Raw genomic sequence first — 18,632 nt, forward strand, 5'->3', positions numbered from 1 at the left:
AGCACCAGGTTGTTTGGGAAGCATGATGGCATGTGCAGTATGTGAAGCTATTACAGGTACAGAGTAGATTTATTTATTTTTCATGTGGAATTTGGTGTCAACTATCTAGAGTCGTCTAGCCTCTTGGCATTTCTTTCGGTAACAGGTTTTCCAAGCTAACAATCTTGAAAAGGGGAAAGAATGACACAACTTGAAAAGTGTGTATGACATAAGAAAGTAGAAAGCAGTACCTTTTAAGTTTGAAATGAAGAAAATGTGGAACTAAAATTCTCTTATGGATGTCCTGGGACATAAAGCAGTGCTTGTTTACAAGGTTTACTTGGTCTGTTTATGTTCTAGTAGATTTATCCTTTAACAAAAACGCACCAGTGACGCTTTTACAACGTTGGTAGTTACGAAATTAATTTAAATATTCACCTGTTGAATATCTCATTTGCCTATCATTTACAATGTGTTCATGTGTCTACTGACACCTTGATAGGTGTCTCCACGTCTAATAAAAAGAAAGAAAGAAAGAAAGAAAGTGTGCACCGAGGAGGAGGAAGTTTATCCCTGACTTGCCATTCTCTTCTTCCTTCTTACTCCTCTCGCAGAGATTGTAAAACTTGTTAATGCACAGTATACATGAGTAACACCCTCCTCCTCCTCCTCCTCCTCCTCTGCTCCGTCCCTCCCCTCCTGCAGGAGCCGTCCTGGGCCGTGGGGCTGGGACATTCCTGGTCTGACGAGGCAGCCAGCCCTCGCCGCCGCTGCCATGATTTGCTGAGCAGCTCGACGCTTCGCCTTCAAAGATGCGTGTGTGGAGGAGGAGGCGGCTGTAGTGAGACGAGACGCCGAGTGCTGCGGGACGACTCACGATACACGGACTTATAAGACACACGCCGAGAGCGAGTGCGGTGTGAAGGCGCCGGAAACGTAGCGCTCCTTTGAGAGAGAGAGAGGAAGACACCGGGGGACGGCTGTCGCACCTTGGCCGCGCAGCCCGCGCCGCTCCCCGTGCTCCGAAAAGTCCCTCCGCCCGCCTCCCAACTCCGGCTGTTTTCCCCCATGTTCCTCCCGTCGTCGCGCACTTTGAGCCCGTGTCTAATGGAGGGCCCCGTACGGATTTGCCTGTTGAAGAATGTGTTTTGCTGTTAATTCACCAGAAGGCTCGCAGCTTTTGCCCTCCTGTGCCAGAGGTAAGGACGGAGCGACGGCGGGGGAGGGACGGAGGTATAGACCAGGGCGGAGGGAGACCCTCGCCGGCCGGTCGGCCGGCTGGCTGGCGCGGGTCTCCCTCGCCGGGTACGAGGCTCGGGGGGGAAATTCTTGGGTTTGTTTGCGCTCCAACACCAGCTGCGCTTCTTCGGGGAACAACAAAAGGGAAACGTGACATTGAAATAGGCCAAGAGCTTTACAATGCCGGCGTAATCTTTTATCCAAACAGCACCACGTTGTTCTAACTTCGTAGCGGGCTGAGAGAGGAGGCTCAGCTCGGCTCGGCTCGGCTCCGGGTGGCTCCGTGTCTGTGGACGGGGGCGCCCGTGTTCGGAGAGCCAGAAGTTTAGTTACGGCAGCAGCATTAAATATATATATATATATATATATATATATATATATATATATATATATATATATAAAACAAAACAAAACAAAACAAAAATTATTTCAACCCCATAACAATCTGATTGCCACCACTGTTCAATGTTTAAGTGTAAGACATTTATGTGGACTCTAAATCAAGTAAATGTCAAAAATCTACATACCTACGTGTTTACTAGACAAGTGTGCAACATCAAAAAGCAGCAAAACAACACCTGACGGAAATAAATGGCCTGAGGGCTGCTTTTATTTTTTCTCCTCCTCTTCTCCGCTCTGCAAGATGAAAGAGCGCTTTTAGAAATGGCAAATATGTTTCTCCATTGACACATTGGTGTCATAGTTATAAAAGGCGAAAATGGACTAGTGGTGGCATGTCAAATATCACTTTGTTCCAAAGTTATACTTTTATTATGGCGTTGCTTCAGGAGCCACATTCACCACTGTACAAAATCACGGCGGCCTCAGCCAATATTTGAAGTTGTACTTCTTTTTTTTCTTTTTCTTTTTTTATGCGTCTCTCTCTCTCTCTCTCTCTCTAAAGACACAGATCCCTTTTTTGTTGGGAATGAATTCCCAGAGGGTGTCATAAATGTTGGTTTGGTAAGTCAGTGTTAGTGTAGCCTTTCTGGCAGGTGCCCAAGTTTCTGTGCCAAGCATTCAACACAAAGCAACTGTACCTGCCTGCTTGACTTAAGGTGTCATTGTTTACTGATCGGGGGCTGTGATTTACTCTTTTTGCTTCTTACTTAGGAAGAACCTCAGAATCTAACAAAATAAATGTCCCGTACGCAAAAGTTAGAAAAGAGAGAATTGTGCACATGTATAAACATGGACTGTTCAAAACAACAAAGTTGCTTTTAATAAAATGATAAAAGTTGCATTTCACATGTTTCGTCTGCAGAGAGGCGGTGATATGGAATGAATGGTTTTCGTATATGAAATCTGCCAAAAAAACAAAACAGCTGATTTAATCTCCACACATTATAACAGCGTTGTTGTGTATGCCGACTTGGGCCTTATTGTGCCGTCACCTGCAGGAATGCTTACTTCATGGACGCTTCCAACTTGTTGAAGTTAAGAGATGAAATTTCTCTTGTTTCAACAGAGGTTAGTGAAGTTATTTTATTTGTCGCTTGTAATGCTGGTACTCTAAAGCGTTTTGCTGAGGTGGCAGAGCTCAACTATACGGTTTACACACAGACAGTGATTATGATGATTTGGCTGATGAGACAAGTTCTCCCCCTGATCCCCCTTCAATAATTTCCTTAATCTGCTGCTCACCCCCTATCATCGGGGGCTTTGTCCTGACCTCCCTTACATGGGGGTAATTCTGAGAAACTGAACACTTAAAAGTTGTGGAGAACAAAGTCCGGAGGCTCCCCTCACCCCCCTCCCCCCAAATGCATGACATCCAGTTGGTGGGACACACATGGTTGCTCACCGATAAAACACTTCAAGTTCAAACAGTTGCTTGTGCATTGTTGCATCAGTGGGGGGACAAGAAGACACTTCCGATGCCTTTCAGGTCTTTTCACTGCTCCCTAATATCGGGTGAGCTTTTGACAGGAGGGGTAGAGAGATTTACTCTTTGTGTTGTGGCTTCCACACTGATGGCGTTTAAAGCAGGAAATCCTCAGGTTGTGATACAGATTGTGATACGGATTCCTGCAGCGCTTTTTTTTGGCTTTTTGCAAGGAGGTTTTAATTCGGACGGCCACGTCTTTTTTTTTTCTGTGTTGTTTTAATTTTATCCCACATCCCCCCTCCTCTCTCCGTGAAATTTGAACATGGCTTCAAGTTATTCAGTGTGTAAAGTCTGGAATAGTAAGAAACAGCCATAAAACCCGGTGAATCATTAAGAGGATTTGACTCTGAAGTGGGGATTTTCTCAAGAGTTTTCAACAGAGGGGACACTTTCTACACATTTCCATGGGTTTTGTAACTTGTAAGGATATTAATAAACCATTAGTGTCGCGGCTCTTATCAGGCCGACCCAAACAAAGCACAACTACGCCATTAAGCAAGTTCTAATAATGTTTGAGCCATTAGAGTGCTGGCTAATGATAAACACATGTTGCAGTGCGGGAACTATGTTAAGTGGGCAATTTGAACGTAAGCATGGGTAATGATACCAGCCCCTGCTCTTATAATGGCTCTCTTGATTTTTCTGATCTATTCTAATCACAGGACCACATAGGCTCCAACCAGGAGCGGCTGATTGCTGAAAAGCAGCAGGCCTGATTTGACAGTGATCACATAAAATACAATATAACTTATTGAATGGCTTTTCTGATGCTTTTGACATCCAGTTCACCTTAAACCTTGTTGGAACTGAAAGGTCTTCCTTCAAGTTTTTCTTTTGTCGGGTTGAAACACGGCTGGACTGGTGGGTTCTGGTAGGTTTCTGTATTTCTTTTTTTTTATTATATAAATGAGCGGAATTTGACTATGAAAAACAACAGATGCGTAAAATTTGTCTTTGCTTGTCTAAAAAAAAGTTAAAGAATTTTTTGTGGTTGAAGCAGTGACTGTCGATTAGCGGGTGTGTCTCAGTGGTTGGCTGAAGCAGCGGTTCTCGTCTGTCACTCAGAGTTCCCTAAGGGGTGTGTCCAGTGTAGTTTTCTTAATGCTTCCAGTTGCTAGCATTCCGTATGATTCCATGTTTGGACCACAACACGCTTGTGTATCTATGAAGCAAACTTTTGTCAGATGAAAGACGCAGGTCTAGAGCTCCTTGACTGCAACAGTAACACACGGCAACCTGTTGTTTCATTGCCTGAGAAAAAAAAAAGTTTACGCCCATCGTCATTTCAAAATGACACCCGTCCAAACCTCTCATCACTTTCCATTTCAGCCTCTCAGTCTTCCAAAACGGGACTTAGTAAGCTGTTGTGTAGTTGAGTTTTGACACTATTCCCAAGACAAAAGCAGCCTGGTTTTCAAACCCTTGACACACATCCCTCTTTGACTCTCGTTGTTCAGCGATTGAGTCATACTGCAGAATTTCCTTCTCCTCATTTTCTTTCACTTTTAGAACTTCGACTCCCATTCATCAAGGACAGACCCGGAGCTCAGGCCTCATTAGATGGACAGACGGGAGTTTTGGGCAGCGTGCCAGAGAGCCCCCATGTTCAAGGAGCCGCGAGGGGTGCTGATTGACAACACCCAGCAGCCATGAGCAAAAGGGGTCACTGGGAAAGATGGGCAGTCTGCGGGGGGAAAAAAAAAAGAGCGAGGGTTCTTGTCAGAGTTTGCCTCTTGAAAATCGTTTAAGGGAATAGCTGCGAGTGGAGCAGCTGGATAACGCAAAGCTTCGTTAAGGTAGCCGTCGAGGTAGCTGAATTTGTCACGTGTGTTTATACTAAACTGTCGGTGGTAGCACCTCTTATCTGCCTCGAGCGCGGAGTCATTATTTTTAACCAGGCAACTCGCGCGTCTCCCAGTGCAACCCCCACCTTCCATGTTTCTACGTTACCCCCCCCCCACCACCCCCCCCCCCGCACCCCCTCACACCCTCCCTTCGCTCCGCTTGACAGATGATCCGCGTCGCCCGGGCACTAACTCGCCTTACTATGCAAGCATGTTACTCCAGCAGGTTACAGATAGGCCGCGTGCTTCCTCTGGTACGGCCTCTCTCAAAATGTCAAAGGTGAGCTCACTGTAGCTCGGCCGTATACATCAGCTTTCAGCGGACGCGCGTCTCGGGTTTCTGAAAATTCAAAACCTTAGAAGACCTTAAACTGGATAATGGCTTTCGAGAGACTGCAGAAATCAAATGAGAAACATCAGTGCTTAATTGTTAAGACAAACAAACTGTTTTTTTTTTTTTTTTTTGGAGCAGCAGAAACAGATGTTCCAGGCAGCCACTGAAAAGGCGGCGGGGCAAAGCAGCGCTGGCTGGAGATGGGCAGCCCGAGGAGGTCTGCTTCTTCTCCCAGTGGGGGCTTGTTTGCTGTTAATGTCATGGAAATATTGGCTCAGCCTGATATGTATTCGCCTGCGTTCTCAATATCAAAACAGAATGTAAAGCATGGCTGCACATGACACTTTGCATGAAAGATAAAAAAAAAACACTATGCTGGTATTGTTGATCAATAGTGGCTTGTTAAAGCAAAATCAAATATTATTTTTTACCTTTTTACCTTTTTACCTTTTTTGTCTTGTTTCTTACAACTAATTGGCTCAACATGGACAGGGAGATGTATCTACTATTTCTATAGCACATCTGGCCAGCCTGGTCTTGCAAGCTTCCAGGTGCCTGTCCAATCGGGACAACTGAGTTCTCACCTGACACTTCCACTGTTTCCATTGACCTACAAGTCCTGGAATTGTATTGCAGTTACAGTACTTCCCTCATTGCTGCACCTTCAATCTGTAGTTCCTGCAGTTCCAGCTGTTGACTAAAATAAAATGCCTTCATCAGGCCGCCTGGACGATGGCTGCGGTGCCGTTCTCTCCTTTACAAGTCACAGAATCAACAATGTCAGCATTTGAGGAGAGGAAAAATTTTTAACTAGTATTGTGTGATAAAGGAAGAATGTGTTTGATGGAGAGATGTGGGAAAAAAAGGTGATCATGAGATCCCAGCCCGGAACCTTTTGTCATTGGTCGGCTTGCTTAAAAAAACCCAAAACGACTTCAATGGACTGCAAAAAACCCCAAAACTTAAATCAGTCCTGAGGCGTTTGAAGACAACAACAAGCACTTTTACTGTCTAACGGGTTTGAAGTTTCCTTCTCTCTGGAGATGCCTTTTATTACGCCGGTGCAAAATAAAGGCTTGCTGTTAATGACTTAAAGGTGCTTTTTTTGTTGTTTTCTTTTGTCTCGGCCAGCCGTGATGCAGTCAATGTGCTTCCAACATGACGCAGAACAGCACATGTCTGAGAGAGAGTGAGAGAGAGAACAGTAAGTTCCCGAGGAGGGGGTCGGCGTGGCATCGAGCACGAGTTCGAGCGGCCAGTGCGTGATGAGAGCCGTTGTTCCGCAGCCTTGGCTTGTAGCGCGGTGTTTCTAATGGCTCCTCCGGCCTGCTGGAAGAAGATTCGGCGCAGTCGAACCTCTGAACTCCACGGCTGACGACGGCTCTCTCAGCGAAATACCCCAAAGCGTGCATTTTCTGCATCCTCGGCTTCTTCCTATGCAAGATTCATTTCTTCTCCTTCCCCCCCCTCTCCCTCTCCCTCTCCCTCTCCCTTCCTCTCCGCCTTCCTGTAAGCGACCCGACTGAACTGCTGAACACGCCCGCCACTGCGCTGGCCCGTCGTCGGCCAGCCCAGTCGCCGACTCCTCCTCTCGGAGCGACCCCGCGAGCGGCCGCAACTTTCTATTTCAAACGTTGGCCCAATAAGTCACACGTGACGTGGGGTTTTCTCCGCCGACCAGAATGCGCGCGCTGTTAAAACTGCCTGTGCCGAGCACGCGGGGAGGACTATATTAAGGCGAAAAAGCGGTGGCTGGCCTGCCACCCCCTTCCCACTCCCCTCCCGGCTGACAAACAGGCTACTTGTTTGAAGGTCTGTTTTCTCCACCGGGTGTGAGGCCGTGTGGGTAACGGCCGCCGCCGCCGCCGCTGACTGTGGTTGCGGGTGCCATTTCGGGCCCCTCTTTTCAAGACGCGGCCCCTGAGGGAGGAATGGAAGCCCTTATTTCTAGCCGGGCTTCAAAGGCGGCGGCGGCGGCGGAGGAAGTGAAGTCGAAACGGGGCGAAAACACACGGTCGCCTCGGCCCTTCGCCGCCGTCCTGGAAGAGTTTATCCCGAGCGGATGCTTCACGCGCCGCGGGATGTTTTGATTCTGGCGTGGCGGCGGGTGGAAGCGCGTCCCCCCCCCCGCCCCCACGGCTTTGATCAAGTAAAACAAATGCGGCCGGCAGTCACTAGCGCTCGCCTCGCTACTGGGTTTGTGTGTCATCCGCTGCGCTCTGTTGTTGTCGTTAGCCGCTGTTTCTCTTGGCCTCGCTCTGTGAAACACTTGTGTGCTTCTAAAGCTCCGCCCCCACCCGCTCAGCGCCGCGCCGAACTGAAAAACGCACACGGTTGAGGAGTTTTTTTTACGCGATCCGACCCGTGGAGCCAGAAAAGGGGAAAATGAAACGTCTCATCTGGACGAGCGGAGCTCCGGACTTGTGTTGTGTGGCGCGTGTGATCACTCGCTTGGCCTGGCGACAAGCGCCGAGTGTTAACACGACGAGACGGATAAACATTTAGACAAACTAAATAAACTCTTTTTACGCGCTCGTTTTGGGCCCTGTGTATTTATCTTGGTGTCCTCAAAAACGTGTATACAGAGGCGCTGCCGGTTTGTTTGTTTGGATTTGTTCAAGAGATTTGTTGAACTCACGTTAAAGACCAATTATGTTTTAACCCCTTTTTTATTTTACCCCCCCCCCCCCCCCCCAAAAAAAAGTGTTTGTTTTTGTTCCAGCGGCCGGTTGCGGAGCTTTCGCTTTCAAACTTTCGCAGGGATCTTGCAGCCCCTCCGTCTCCACAATACACAACCAATTAGTCAAATTGTCATGGTGAGAAATGAAAATACTCCCGCGTGTACTTTCTTTCTCACGCCTATCAAGTGAAAAACAAAGCGACGATCAGAGTTTTTTTCTTTTTTTTCTTCTTCTTTATACAGACTGCAAAAAAAAAAAAAAACTGTGTTTCTCACTCGCATGTATTTGGGCGCCTTGTCGGTGTGTTTTTGCTCCGTGTGTTTGAAATAACATTATTTAACGCATGTTGTAGTTCGGAGAGTGCTTTTGGTCGGCAGCCAGCCACCTCTCAGTGGGGGGAGACTGAACAGAAACTGTTGTCTGCCTCTCGGGCCCGCTCGTTGCTGGAGAGACGCAAGGCAGTGATGGAACCCAGGAGAAGTGTAGGGGGAGAGGCTGTGCAGGAGGGAGAAGGGGTGAGTGGGGGGGAGGGGGGAGGGGGGACAGCTGGATCTGATCACCGCATGCCCATATTTCATAGCCCGCACAACAGTGGGCCATGAGGAGAGAGTGAGAGAAAAAACAAGAAACAGATAGTGTCTCGACTCCCCCGACGGTGGACGTCGGACGCTTTCAAGGCGTTTGGCAACCTTGATAAGGTCTCCCCTCCCTGCGGATCCATGCGTTTTTCCCATCATCCCTCTAATCAAGGCTGATAATGAGGAATGTGGATCAGTGGCCCCTTTGCTTTCGGTGCCACAGCTGCACAATCCCCAGTTCCTCTGTTTTTTTTTTGTTTTTTTTTGCTTTTTCCCCCTCCTCCTCCTACTCCTCCTACTCCTCCTCCTCCACCTCCTCCTGCTTGGCGTGATGAATCAGACTCTTGGCACATGTTGGAGATCAGTGTTATAACACCCCGCGGGCAAACGGCCCTTCTTGTGCATTCCTCCTTTCCATTAGAATTACCTTTTTCGTCTAGCAGACGTTCCCCCGGCGGGCCTGAAAGGCCTGTGAAATCAGCCGGAAGGGCCCGGCGAGCTGCCACAATGGAGGCCGGTTGTTAGTTACATGCGCTGGCCGTAAGAGAGAGAAAAAAAAAAGTAAAAAAAAAAAGGTTTAGAGGTGGCCTTGTATGGCAGCGACACCCGGGGGTCTGATTCCAGCGTCCGAGGGCCGCTATTGAGTTTCGCCCTCTCGGCTAATCCCGTTTGTTGGTGTCGTTGGGAAACGGGCGCCGCTCCCCGCCCCCCCCCCCCTCCCGCCGCCCCGCCTCCAGATTCCCAGGAGAACAAACAAGACGTCGCAGAACAATCTCCAATTAACACTCTCTCTTGCATACTGTACCATTCAGTCCCGCTTGTCCAGCTCCGAGGCTCCTCTTCCCTCCCTCGGCTCCTCGGCCAAATGAGCCCCAGGGTGGAATTAGCGCCGTCTCACAGGTCCCTGCCTGGCCACTCGAGGAGGAGGAGGAGGAGGAGGAGGAGGGTTGTTTTTTTTTTTGTGAGATGAGATGCTTGTGTGTGTGTGTGTGTGTGTGTGTGTGTGTGTGTGTGTGTGTGTGTGTGTGTGTGTGTGTGTGTGTGTGTGTGTGTGTGTGTGCTCGGTAAACACGGCTTTGTGGGATGTGACTGTCTGATCCCCGGGGGCCTCTTCTTTCACTCTCATTCGGTCTGATCCCACGTTGTTGTCGTCGTCGTCAGGGCCGCAGCATCTCTGGGGGCTCTGGGACCCGCTCGGCCCCGCCGTCACCCCGGCACCTCCCGGACCCGCTAATGCCGCTGCGTCCTCCCACAGGCACACATGCGCGCCGAGAGACAAAGCGCTCCGTCCTCGGCGACGCCGCTCCTCGTCTGTCTCTCCGACTCCCCTCGCTCGCTGAGCCTCGGGTGATTTACGGAGGACACTCGCGTTAACTTTTTACAAGATGTCAGACAGGGGCAGACGTGTTCTTATCTCTCTTCTCGTCTTCCAACCCCCCATATTTGATTCCAAATCATCTCTCTCTCTCTCTCTCTTTCTTCCCCCCTGCCCCACTTCTTCTTTTTTTTTTTTTTTTTTTTAATAATGTCTCAGTCCTTAATCAGACAGAGTTAGGCCATACTTGAGGCCCAGTGTTTCCACTCATTAGTTTCCTCTGTGGCCCCAGGCTGCCTCGCTGGGCTCACCAAGACCATAGAAGAAGAAGAAGATGAAGATGAAGCCCATAATAGTTCCCTGGAGGAGTCTCTTCTCTGGAGGTGAATGTCGCTGAGCTGAATCATCAGTCAGTCTTGGCAGACTCCAAGAGACGCTCATCCATTGTCCCTATCTTCTGTCTCGGGACCAAAAATTGAATGGGAGGAGATTAGACTTGTGGATAGGCTCCACATGCATACAGGCCATGTTCTGTTTCATCAGCCTCAATACTCTGTGGGTTTTTGTTTTTTTTTGTTTGCTGACTTACTAAAAAAATCTCCCGTCCTCAGTTTGTGAAATGAATGCTGCATAAAAATCAATTTCAACAAATAACCACAGAGCAATTTTCCACTTTTTCTTTTTTTTAAGTGTCGCAACCGAAGAAATTCCAAATATTGCAGCGCAAAAGTGTTTACTTCCATGACGAGATCGACCTCGGCGGTGTTTCACCTCTTTATCCCAGATTCTTTTCTTCCCCCTCGCTGCTTCTCATCTTCCTGTTTTGAGTTTATCTCCTCATCTCCTCCATCTGTGTGTGTGTGTGTGTGCGTGTGCGCGTCTCCCCCTGTCTCTTTGTGTCCATCACTCTTGCTCTCTGTGTGAAGCTGTGGAATGCCTGCGCTACAGATCATCTGTCCGTGAGTTGCGAGGCGTGTGCGGGCAGGTTCAGGATATAGCATGTGAATCCGCTTCGGCTCACAGGTCACATCAGACCATCCTACCAGAAAAGTCTCGCTCTTTATTCCCCCGCCGACACCCCGCCGCTTCATCCTCTGCCGCCTCTTTGAAGTTCAGCCTCCATTTTGACGGCCAGAGCTTGTAATTTGTTTAATATGAGCGGTCAACCAAGCCCACTGGATGTTTATGAAGTAGCTTTTTTTTTTTTTTTTTTAATGTTTTTCTTTTCTGCTAGCTTTTATTCCTCCTTGTGGAAGTATAGGGGCCAGGCTCCAACCTCAGTCCCGCCGCACCAGTTGTGACCTGCCTCCTCTTCTTCTTCTACCCTGTGGCTCTTTGATGCTCCGCCACACTTCCTTTGTCCCAGTTTATCCAATATGACAAGGATATGGGCCGGCCTATCATGTGGGCACCGATGGGGGTGGCGCTGGAGATTTAAGTAGTTCCTGCAGACAGAGGAGGAGCAGGAGGCCTCAGAAGTTGCAGGTGCTAACCCCTGCAAACTCCAACTTCTTTCCCTTCGCCGTGGGCAACGTGTCGGCGTGTTTATTTTCTCCTGTGTCACCACCGGAGATCTCCTTTGTCCCAGTGGGGGCCCTGAATGGAGCTCCGTCTGGTTACCTTCTAGGTGTTGCCTCCAAAACAGCGTATCTAGGATTCTCCGGGAAGGAACTCTGACAGATACAAGCTTCGTTCTTAAAGGCTAAACAAGGAACAAGCTGTATTTTGAGGACTGCTGCCGCCGCCCCCAGCCCCCCCCCACTCGCACTTAATCCAGGTGTCAGTCAAACATTTCCCAAACACACACGGGTCAGCTCACACACCCAAGAAAACAGGAACTTTTCCACTTGAACTCACTGACACTTAGCTCATTTATTTTCTTTAAAACTGTCCAAGTGTCTGAATATTAGCTTTCAGCGGCACGGAGCTTGTTTTATATTCAGGATGTTTCTCCAGTTTATAGCTCTCCTGGAGAATGGGACGAGCGCGCCGACGACGTAAAGTGCAAAAGCAGAGAAGAAACGCAAAGTCCGACTTTGGATGGGAGGAGAAAAAAAAAACAACCTCCCGGAGCACAGGACCTTTTTTCATTTAAAGTTGTGTAATCACAAGCTTTGGAAAGGAGTCCAGAGAGGTGAAAGAGTGGCTTGGATGCAGATCAACGCTGGGCCGAAGTCATGGTTCTCAGGCTGATCATACTTCGGGGACTTCCCCCCTTTTTTTTTGCCGACGAACGGCCACTCCGGCTTTTAGTCCCGATGTCTTCGTGGAAAGAAGCTGGCCTCGATTTTTCTTTTTCTGTTTTTTTTTTTTTTACAAGCAGCCAACTCTGCCTGCATTAGAAGAACTCCACGATGATGAGGGACACCAGATATCCTTGCAGTGTCTGTCTCCACTGAGGCGGCTTCATGGTGGCGGATGTCAGAGGGAAGCCAAACCGATAAGGAGCAGGAATGATGCCCCTGTGTTTCCTTGTTGCACGAGATCAATGGGCCAGATAAGTGTGTGTGTGTGTGTGTGTGTGTATGTGTGTGTGTTTACACAAGGGCACCTACTCTTAGCTACAGCACCTGAGCATGACTCTCAGAAGCTGCTACTAGAAAACAACCAGACCCAGTTTCTCATTCAGACCATAAGTCGGTATGCTTGCACTTCGTTCTTCCTTTTTTTTTCTAATTTTATAATATATGCGTATGTATAGCTCTGTTGCTATTATTGTAATTATATATCATTATTCCTGCCGGGAGAGAAAGATAGTTTCCACAGATGACACGGCAGCCAGCGTGCTGGGGGGGCCTGTTGCGACTCGCGGTGATGGAGAAACGCTAGCTTGCAAGATGTGGGTTTGATCTGCCTGAAGGAGCATGCACAGGCTGGAGTGTGAACACTTGGAGTGCACAGGCCCGACTGCTTTCCGTGTTGATGCGGCGGGTCACTTTTCACGAAGGCCCCGAAACAATCGGGGTGGAGGAGAATCAGCTGAGATGTTTCAAAGCCTTTTTTCTTGTCTCGCAGCTTTTATTTTGTAGCTTTCATTTTTGAATGGAATGCATTGTCGGAGAGACTCTGTCGTACTCGTCGGGAGCAAAACAGAGAAGTGGCGCTGACCTCCGGGGGCCACAACACACCCGCTGGTTCGCCCCCTTCTCTCTGCTCTCCCCTGACCTGTGACCCCCCCGGTGCGAGGAGGGGCGTGAGCCGGGAGCTGGAAGAGTTTATTATTTCCTGCCTGCGCTCTCCTCTCTCCTCCTACTCCTCATCCTCTCTTAGGATGCCCCCCTGAGAGCGAGTACAAGATGAAGAGAGGCAGAGTGAGCGCGCGGATAAAGCATCTTTGTGTAATTGCTTTGAATACGGAGAGACAATCGCCCCTCCGCCCCCTCATCCCCGTCTCCCCTGCGTGAGTCACAGCTCGTGCAGAAAGTCAGTGGAAGGCAGCTTTGATTGTCGCAGTTTAGAATAATGACGTTTGCATTTTGTCTCTCTTGAGTTTAATATGCCACAATTGAAAGAAGGAACACATTGCTTTTGAGTCCTAATATTAATATTGCATTTCTCAAATCACCCAAAGTGCTCACATTAGCTGTGTTTCCATTACCCCTAGAATTGCGCGAAACCTAAGTATCGCAATTAAAAAAAAAACTGGTAATGGAAACGCCTACATTTTGGGAAAAAAAACTCAAATAGGTTTTGATGGTTTTGATGCTCTAATTAGGTGGTTTTCAGACATATAGATATAGCGGTATATCACAAAAGTGTCATGGAAACACTTTTTCGCATTTACACATCATCGGACATGACCTGCAGGGTCATGTGACCAGTTCACTTCAAGTGCAAATGGCGCATTATGTTTGGATGGAGGAGGACACGGGTTATTTTTTTTTTTATACAAAGTAATCAAAGAGAGACATATAACAACCATTCTTGGCAGCAAACAAACGCAAACGTAATTCTCGTAAAGTCTCACGGGACGAGAGTTTACGAGAATTACGGCTAATGCGCTTCAAGTCATTCAATGGAAACACCTGCAGATCGCAATTATTACTTTGTCGATATTTTGGAAATATCGCTTTTATTTTGCAAAAAACTGTAATGGAAACACAGCTACTCAAACCGTTGTTCAGTCACATTACATACACACATGAATATTCAGTCATGATGGACAAACTGCCATCTCTCTCTGGAAATAAACGGTGATTTTACTGCTACCTGCTTTGCACAAGTTTGCCATTTTCCAGCCGGCGAGCAGAGGCCAAACGGCGCTGACCCGCCGGAGTGTGCGGCTAATGAAACGGCGTCCAGGTCGAGGGTTTAGGAACTGGTTCGGCTCCGCCGGCTCCCACCGCACGTCGCCCTTTTTTAATTTGGGCCACCCTCCCGGCAACCCCCCCAACCCAACCTCCCTCCTTGTTGGCACCCTTCCGCTAACGCCCGCGAGCCGACGAAGCGGCCGGCGTGAATATCACAGCTGGACGGCCATTGTCCCCTCCGGCCTCAGGCTCAGCTCAGACCCCTGGTAACCAACCAGGAACACCGGGATCAAAGCCAGCCCGGATTATTTTAAGGAAAAAGGAGGAGGCGGTGCCGCGGCTGAAGGGGAGGTTGGAGGGATAGGTGGTGGTGTAGGGTGGGGGTGGTGGTGGTGGTTGGGGGTGGTGGGGAGGGGGTCAGGTTGAAAAGGATAGTGGAATGCTCCTAATTACGTGGCCCTCCAGTGTGTCTGCGGCTGCACTTCAGGCTACAGTGAACCTATGAGGAAGCAACGCGGTGTGACAAGAGAGTGATATTAAGAGTGAGGCGGCACTCTCTCCACAGCCACTCCATTAGCTGGGAAGACCTCGGCGGCGGTGCAGTGGGAGTGAGAGGCAGGCGGCCGGAGGGGGGGCGGGACATTCCAGACCTCGGAGTGAGAGGGTGGGAAGCGGAGATCAAGGAGTGTGTAAAGGGGATGTGTCGGGAAGATTAGGAGCGTCGTACAGGAATCCTATAGATTCTGATCCTCCCCTCACGCTCGCCTCCTCCAGCTCACCTCCTATATCTGCTCCTTCACCTCCCAGTTCCCCCCACCACCACCACCACCCGGGCTTCTGGTTTAAATCGCACCTTTTCTGTTTTTTTATTTTTACTTTTTCTCTTCCTCACTGTGTGTCCCTCCGTGTCTTTGTCAGGTTTCGCCGAACAGACGAGAGCGTGCGAGACGCAACCCGGTGAGACGCGGCTGCCGGCGGGGGGCCAGAGTGGACCATGGACTGTGGCCTGAGGCTCCTGCTGTCCACTGTGCTGTGCCTCAGCCAGTCCCTGCTCGTCTGCTGCTCCTGTAAGTCGTCCCGACGCCTCAGGGAAAGGTTTTATCTTATTTTTCTGGGAGGCATTAAGGAACTCGGAGGCCTCATTTTGAACCCGGCTCTGACAGCGCTGTCGCCCTGGGACGAGCCGATTCCGCTGCGATTCCCCTTCCCCGCAAAAAAAAAAAGGTTTTCTGACCTTACAAAACACTTTGTGCGTGCGCTCCAGAATTCGTATGCTAATTAGGGGAAAAGTTCAACTCCCATATTAAACAGAATCAAATGAATGGTGGCATTTTAAAACCAAAGGTCAGCCGCATTGTGTGCACGGTGGCGTCCGCTTCGCTCGCCAAGCCGCTTCTCTGCCCACTTTAATGAGCTCTGAAAGAGACGTGGAGGTTTTCAGTCTGACTCATTCCTTCTGTTTTTTTTCTTGTTATTTGTTTGTTGTTCGTGACTTGGTGACTCTGATCTTCTCATAAATATTCTGTGATGCCGGGCTTGAAAATGAGTCCTCGATTTTGCATTTTGTCCTCCGTGAGTGTGAGGATGTTAGCAACTAGTAAGTAAGTAAGTAAGTAAGAGTTTATCTATACAGCACCCCTCACAGCACAAACGCTTCACGGCAAATAATAATAATAATGAATATCAAAGAAATAATAAACAGTAAAAGTGCAAACATATAAAGACAGCGGATACAGACAACAATTAAAGGGCTAAGCTAAGGCTAAAACTAGCTACCAGGGTCCCGAAAATTACTAAAAAGGTTTCTCAAAAAAATAAAAAAAATAAAATAGCAGCTACACAATCAGCGTCCACACTTCTGAACCTGTTGCTCTCTGTGTCCCAATCAGCCCAGTATCCGTCTTTCCTCTCTGAGCCCGCCTCCCTGGTCCAGAGCCGCGGCTCCGTCGCCCACCTGCACTGCCTGGTCCGGCCCCCCTCGGCGGTGGTCTCGTGGCTCTTCCGAGGCCTCCCCCTGGCCGAGGACTCCCTGCCCGGTGTGCGGATCAACGCCACGTCCCTCACCATCGCCTCCCTCCGAGAGAGCCACGCCGGCGTCTACCAGTGCGTGGCACGGGCGGACCGCGGGCCAGCGGTTGCCAGCCGCCGGGCACGCGTGGCGCTAGCAGGTACGGATGCGGGCGGGGAAGTGCGGCCTCGTGCGCGACACACGTCTGTTTGTTTTCAAGGCAGAAAGACGGGAAGAAAGAGAGGAAGCGGCCTTGAGGAGAGGAAGGCCGCTGATTGTGGAGGAGGAGGATGGGGGGGGGCAGGGGGCGGTGTAGCTCTCAGTCAGGCAGCCTTCCAGTTGCCTCTTGACCAGTATCCTTAATGAGCCTTGGGCTTTCCGGCGTGGTGTGTTATGTTCCTGCCCGCTTGTTGGATCGTACACGAAAGGCTTGACCCCGATCTGGAGCCACAACAGGCCTGAATGGAATCACTCGCCGCAACAATAAACAGTCCCGGCCGCTCCAACACAAACAGCTCAGACTCGAGTGCCGCGGACCGCCTCCCCTCCTTGACCGACGGCGGTGGCTCCTTGCAGAGAGTTCTAACCCCCCTTCTCCTTCTTCTCTCGACAGAAATATCTGAATATGAAGAAGGCAGACGGCGGTCGCTGTCGGTGCAGGAGGGCAGCACCGTCCTCATAGAGTGTCCTCTGCCGCACAGCGTCCCTCCGGCCCGGCCCAGGTTAAAGGTGCGAGGGGAGCGGATAGAAGTGTCCACAGGTGTGTTTGGAAGACATAGAGAACAATGTTTTTTTATTATATTTTGAATGTATGCTGCCTACGAAGCTCTGTTTGATGAAATGATTTAGATGTATGATACTTTTGTCCACCGTACTGCACACGTACCTATTTCCTGACTCCACTTGTTCGAAGAACTGCACTAGAATCCAGTGTTTGGGCATTGTGGGAAATGTAGTTTATGTGTTCGCTTAAAAGCTGCTTAACCTTTTTAATAATAATATTATTATTATTATTATTATTATTATTATTATTATTATTATTATTATTATAATGATGATGATGATGATGATAATGATAATAATAATAATAATAATAATAATAATAATAATAATAATAATGATGATAACAATAATAATAATAATAATAATAATGATGATAACAATAATAGTAAAAAACTTTATTACAAACAAAAATGGTCCAGATAAGAGGAAGACAGTTCATACAAAATATTTAAAAGACACAATAAAAGAACCAAACACAACGTATTCACAATGCAATGCGTACAGATCACTTAAAAGAAAGGAAAAAAAAACCCAAAACAAGTAAAAAATCAATGTGCTCAGAGGAGATTAAGGATAGCGTGTATTGCTCAGCTTGATGCTTGTCAATGCCATGATTATGCAATTCTCTGAGCTGTTCAGCCGACATACACACTTATAAATAATTAAATGAATTAATTAAAGGATGTCTACATTTTGCTCACCGTGCTGCTGCCTCGCTTATAACTTGGGTGCTTTCTTCTCTCTTTCAGACGACTATTTAGTTCTTCCATCTGGCAACCTGCAGATCCTCTCCGTCTCCGCCCGCCACCAGGGCATGTACAAATGCGGTGCGTTCAACCCGGTGACGGGGGAGACGGTCACACAGTCGCACGGAACCAAGCTATCGATAAGAAGTCAGTCAAGGAGCCACGTTTGAGTGGAAGCTTTCAGACGCCGCTGCGCCTCCTGTCCCTCACCCTCCTGACGCTTCTTCTCTCCAGGTTCAGACTCCGCCCCCTCGCCGAGGATCCTCTACCCCACCGCGCCGAGCACCGCGGCGGTTCGGCCGTCGCAGCCGCTGACGTTGGAGTGCGTCGTGTCCGGCAGCCCCCCGCCGGCAGCCCGGTGGTTCAAAGACGGCAAAGAGTTCCCGCCGGGACCTCCTGGCAGTCGGCGGCACAACAACCTGGTCTTTGCGTCGGTGTCGAGGGCCGACGAGGGTGTTTACAGCTGCGGCGCCGAGACGGAGCGAGGCGACGTCTTTGGCGCAAACTACACCGTCAAAGTTCTCAGTGAGTCTGAAAGAAGGACAAACAAACACTCGGCTCATCCCAGTGTGGAGCTGAACCTCACGACGCTCCGCCGTCTCCTCCGCAGAGCCGCCGTCCGTCACCGAGGGCCCCACCGACCAGCAGCTCCCCGCCGGCTCCTCCGCTCGCTTCACCTGCGTGGCCAAAGGAAACCCCGCCCCCAACGTCACCTGGCTGTTCAACGGCGAGCCCATCGGCCCGACGTCGCGCCGCTTCCAGGTCTCGGGCTCCTCGGTCAGCATCGCGGCCGTGACGCCGCAGGACCAGGGCGTCTTCCAGTGTCTGCTGGACGACGGCGTGGACTCGGCCACGTCGTACGGGATGCTCACGGTGCAGTCAGGTGCGTGCACGTTTGATTAGATGCTTTGACTCATGATGGATCGGTGGAGTTCCTGCTGTGTTGTTATTATATTGGTAAAACAAAGTACCACCCAGTCGTTGCTT

General features: G+C 49.4%; 1 protein-coding gene across 2 annotated transcripts in view; it reads left to right on the plus strand.

Moving 5' to 3' along the window:
* The first annotated feature begins 713 nt into the window (after positions 1-713).
* cdon (cell adhesion associated, oncogene regulated) overlaps positions 714-18,632 on the plus strand; it is a 32,689-nt gene continuing 14,770 nt past the window's right edge. Inside the window, exons 1-7 of one of the 2 annotated variants that reach the window (XM_076036685.1) lie at positions 714-1,178; positions 15,027-15,175; positions 15,998-16,276; positions 16,730-16,876; positions 17,649-17,792; positions 17,880-18,170; positions 18,256-18,528. In XM_076036685.1, the coding sequence (XP_075892800.1) occupies positions 15,103-15,175; positions 15,998-16,276; positions 16,730-16,876; positions 17,649-17,792; positions 17,880-18,170; positions 18,256-18,528 (1,207 nt within the window). In that variant the 5' untranslated portion in view covers positions 714-1,178; positions 15,027-15,102. The remainder of the gene's footprint in view (positions 1,179-15,026; positions 15,176-15,997; positions 16,277-16,729; positions 16,877-17,648; positions 17,793-17,879; positions 18,171-18,255; positions 18,529-18,632) is intronic. The other variant, XM_076036686.1, reaches the window with a different exon arrangement.

Source organism: Nelusetta ayraudi, unplaced genomic scaffold (assembly GCF_046127955.1).
Source record: "Nelusetta ayraudi isolate G7.1 ecotype Tasmania unplaced genomic scaffold, CSIRO-AGI_Nayr_v1 ptg000048l, whole genome shotgun sequence".
NCBI lineage: Eukaryota > Metazoa > Chordata > Actinopteri > Tetraodontiformes > Monacanthidae > Nelusetta > Nelusetta ayraudi.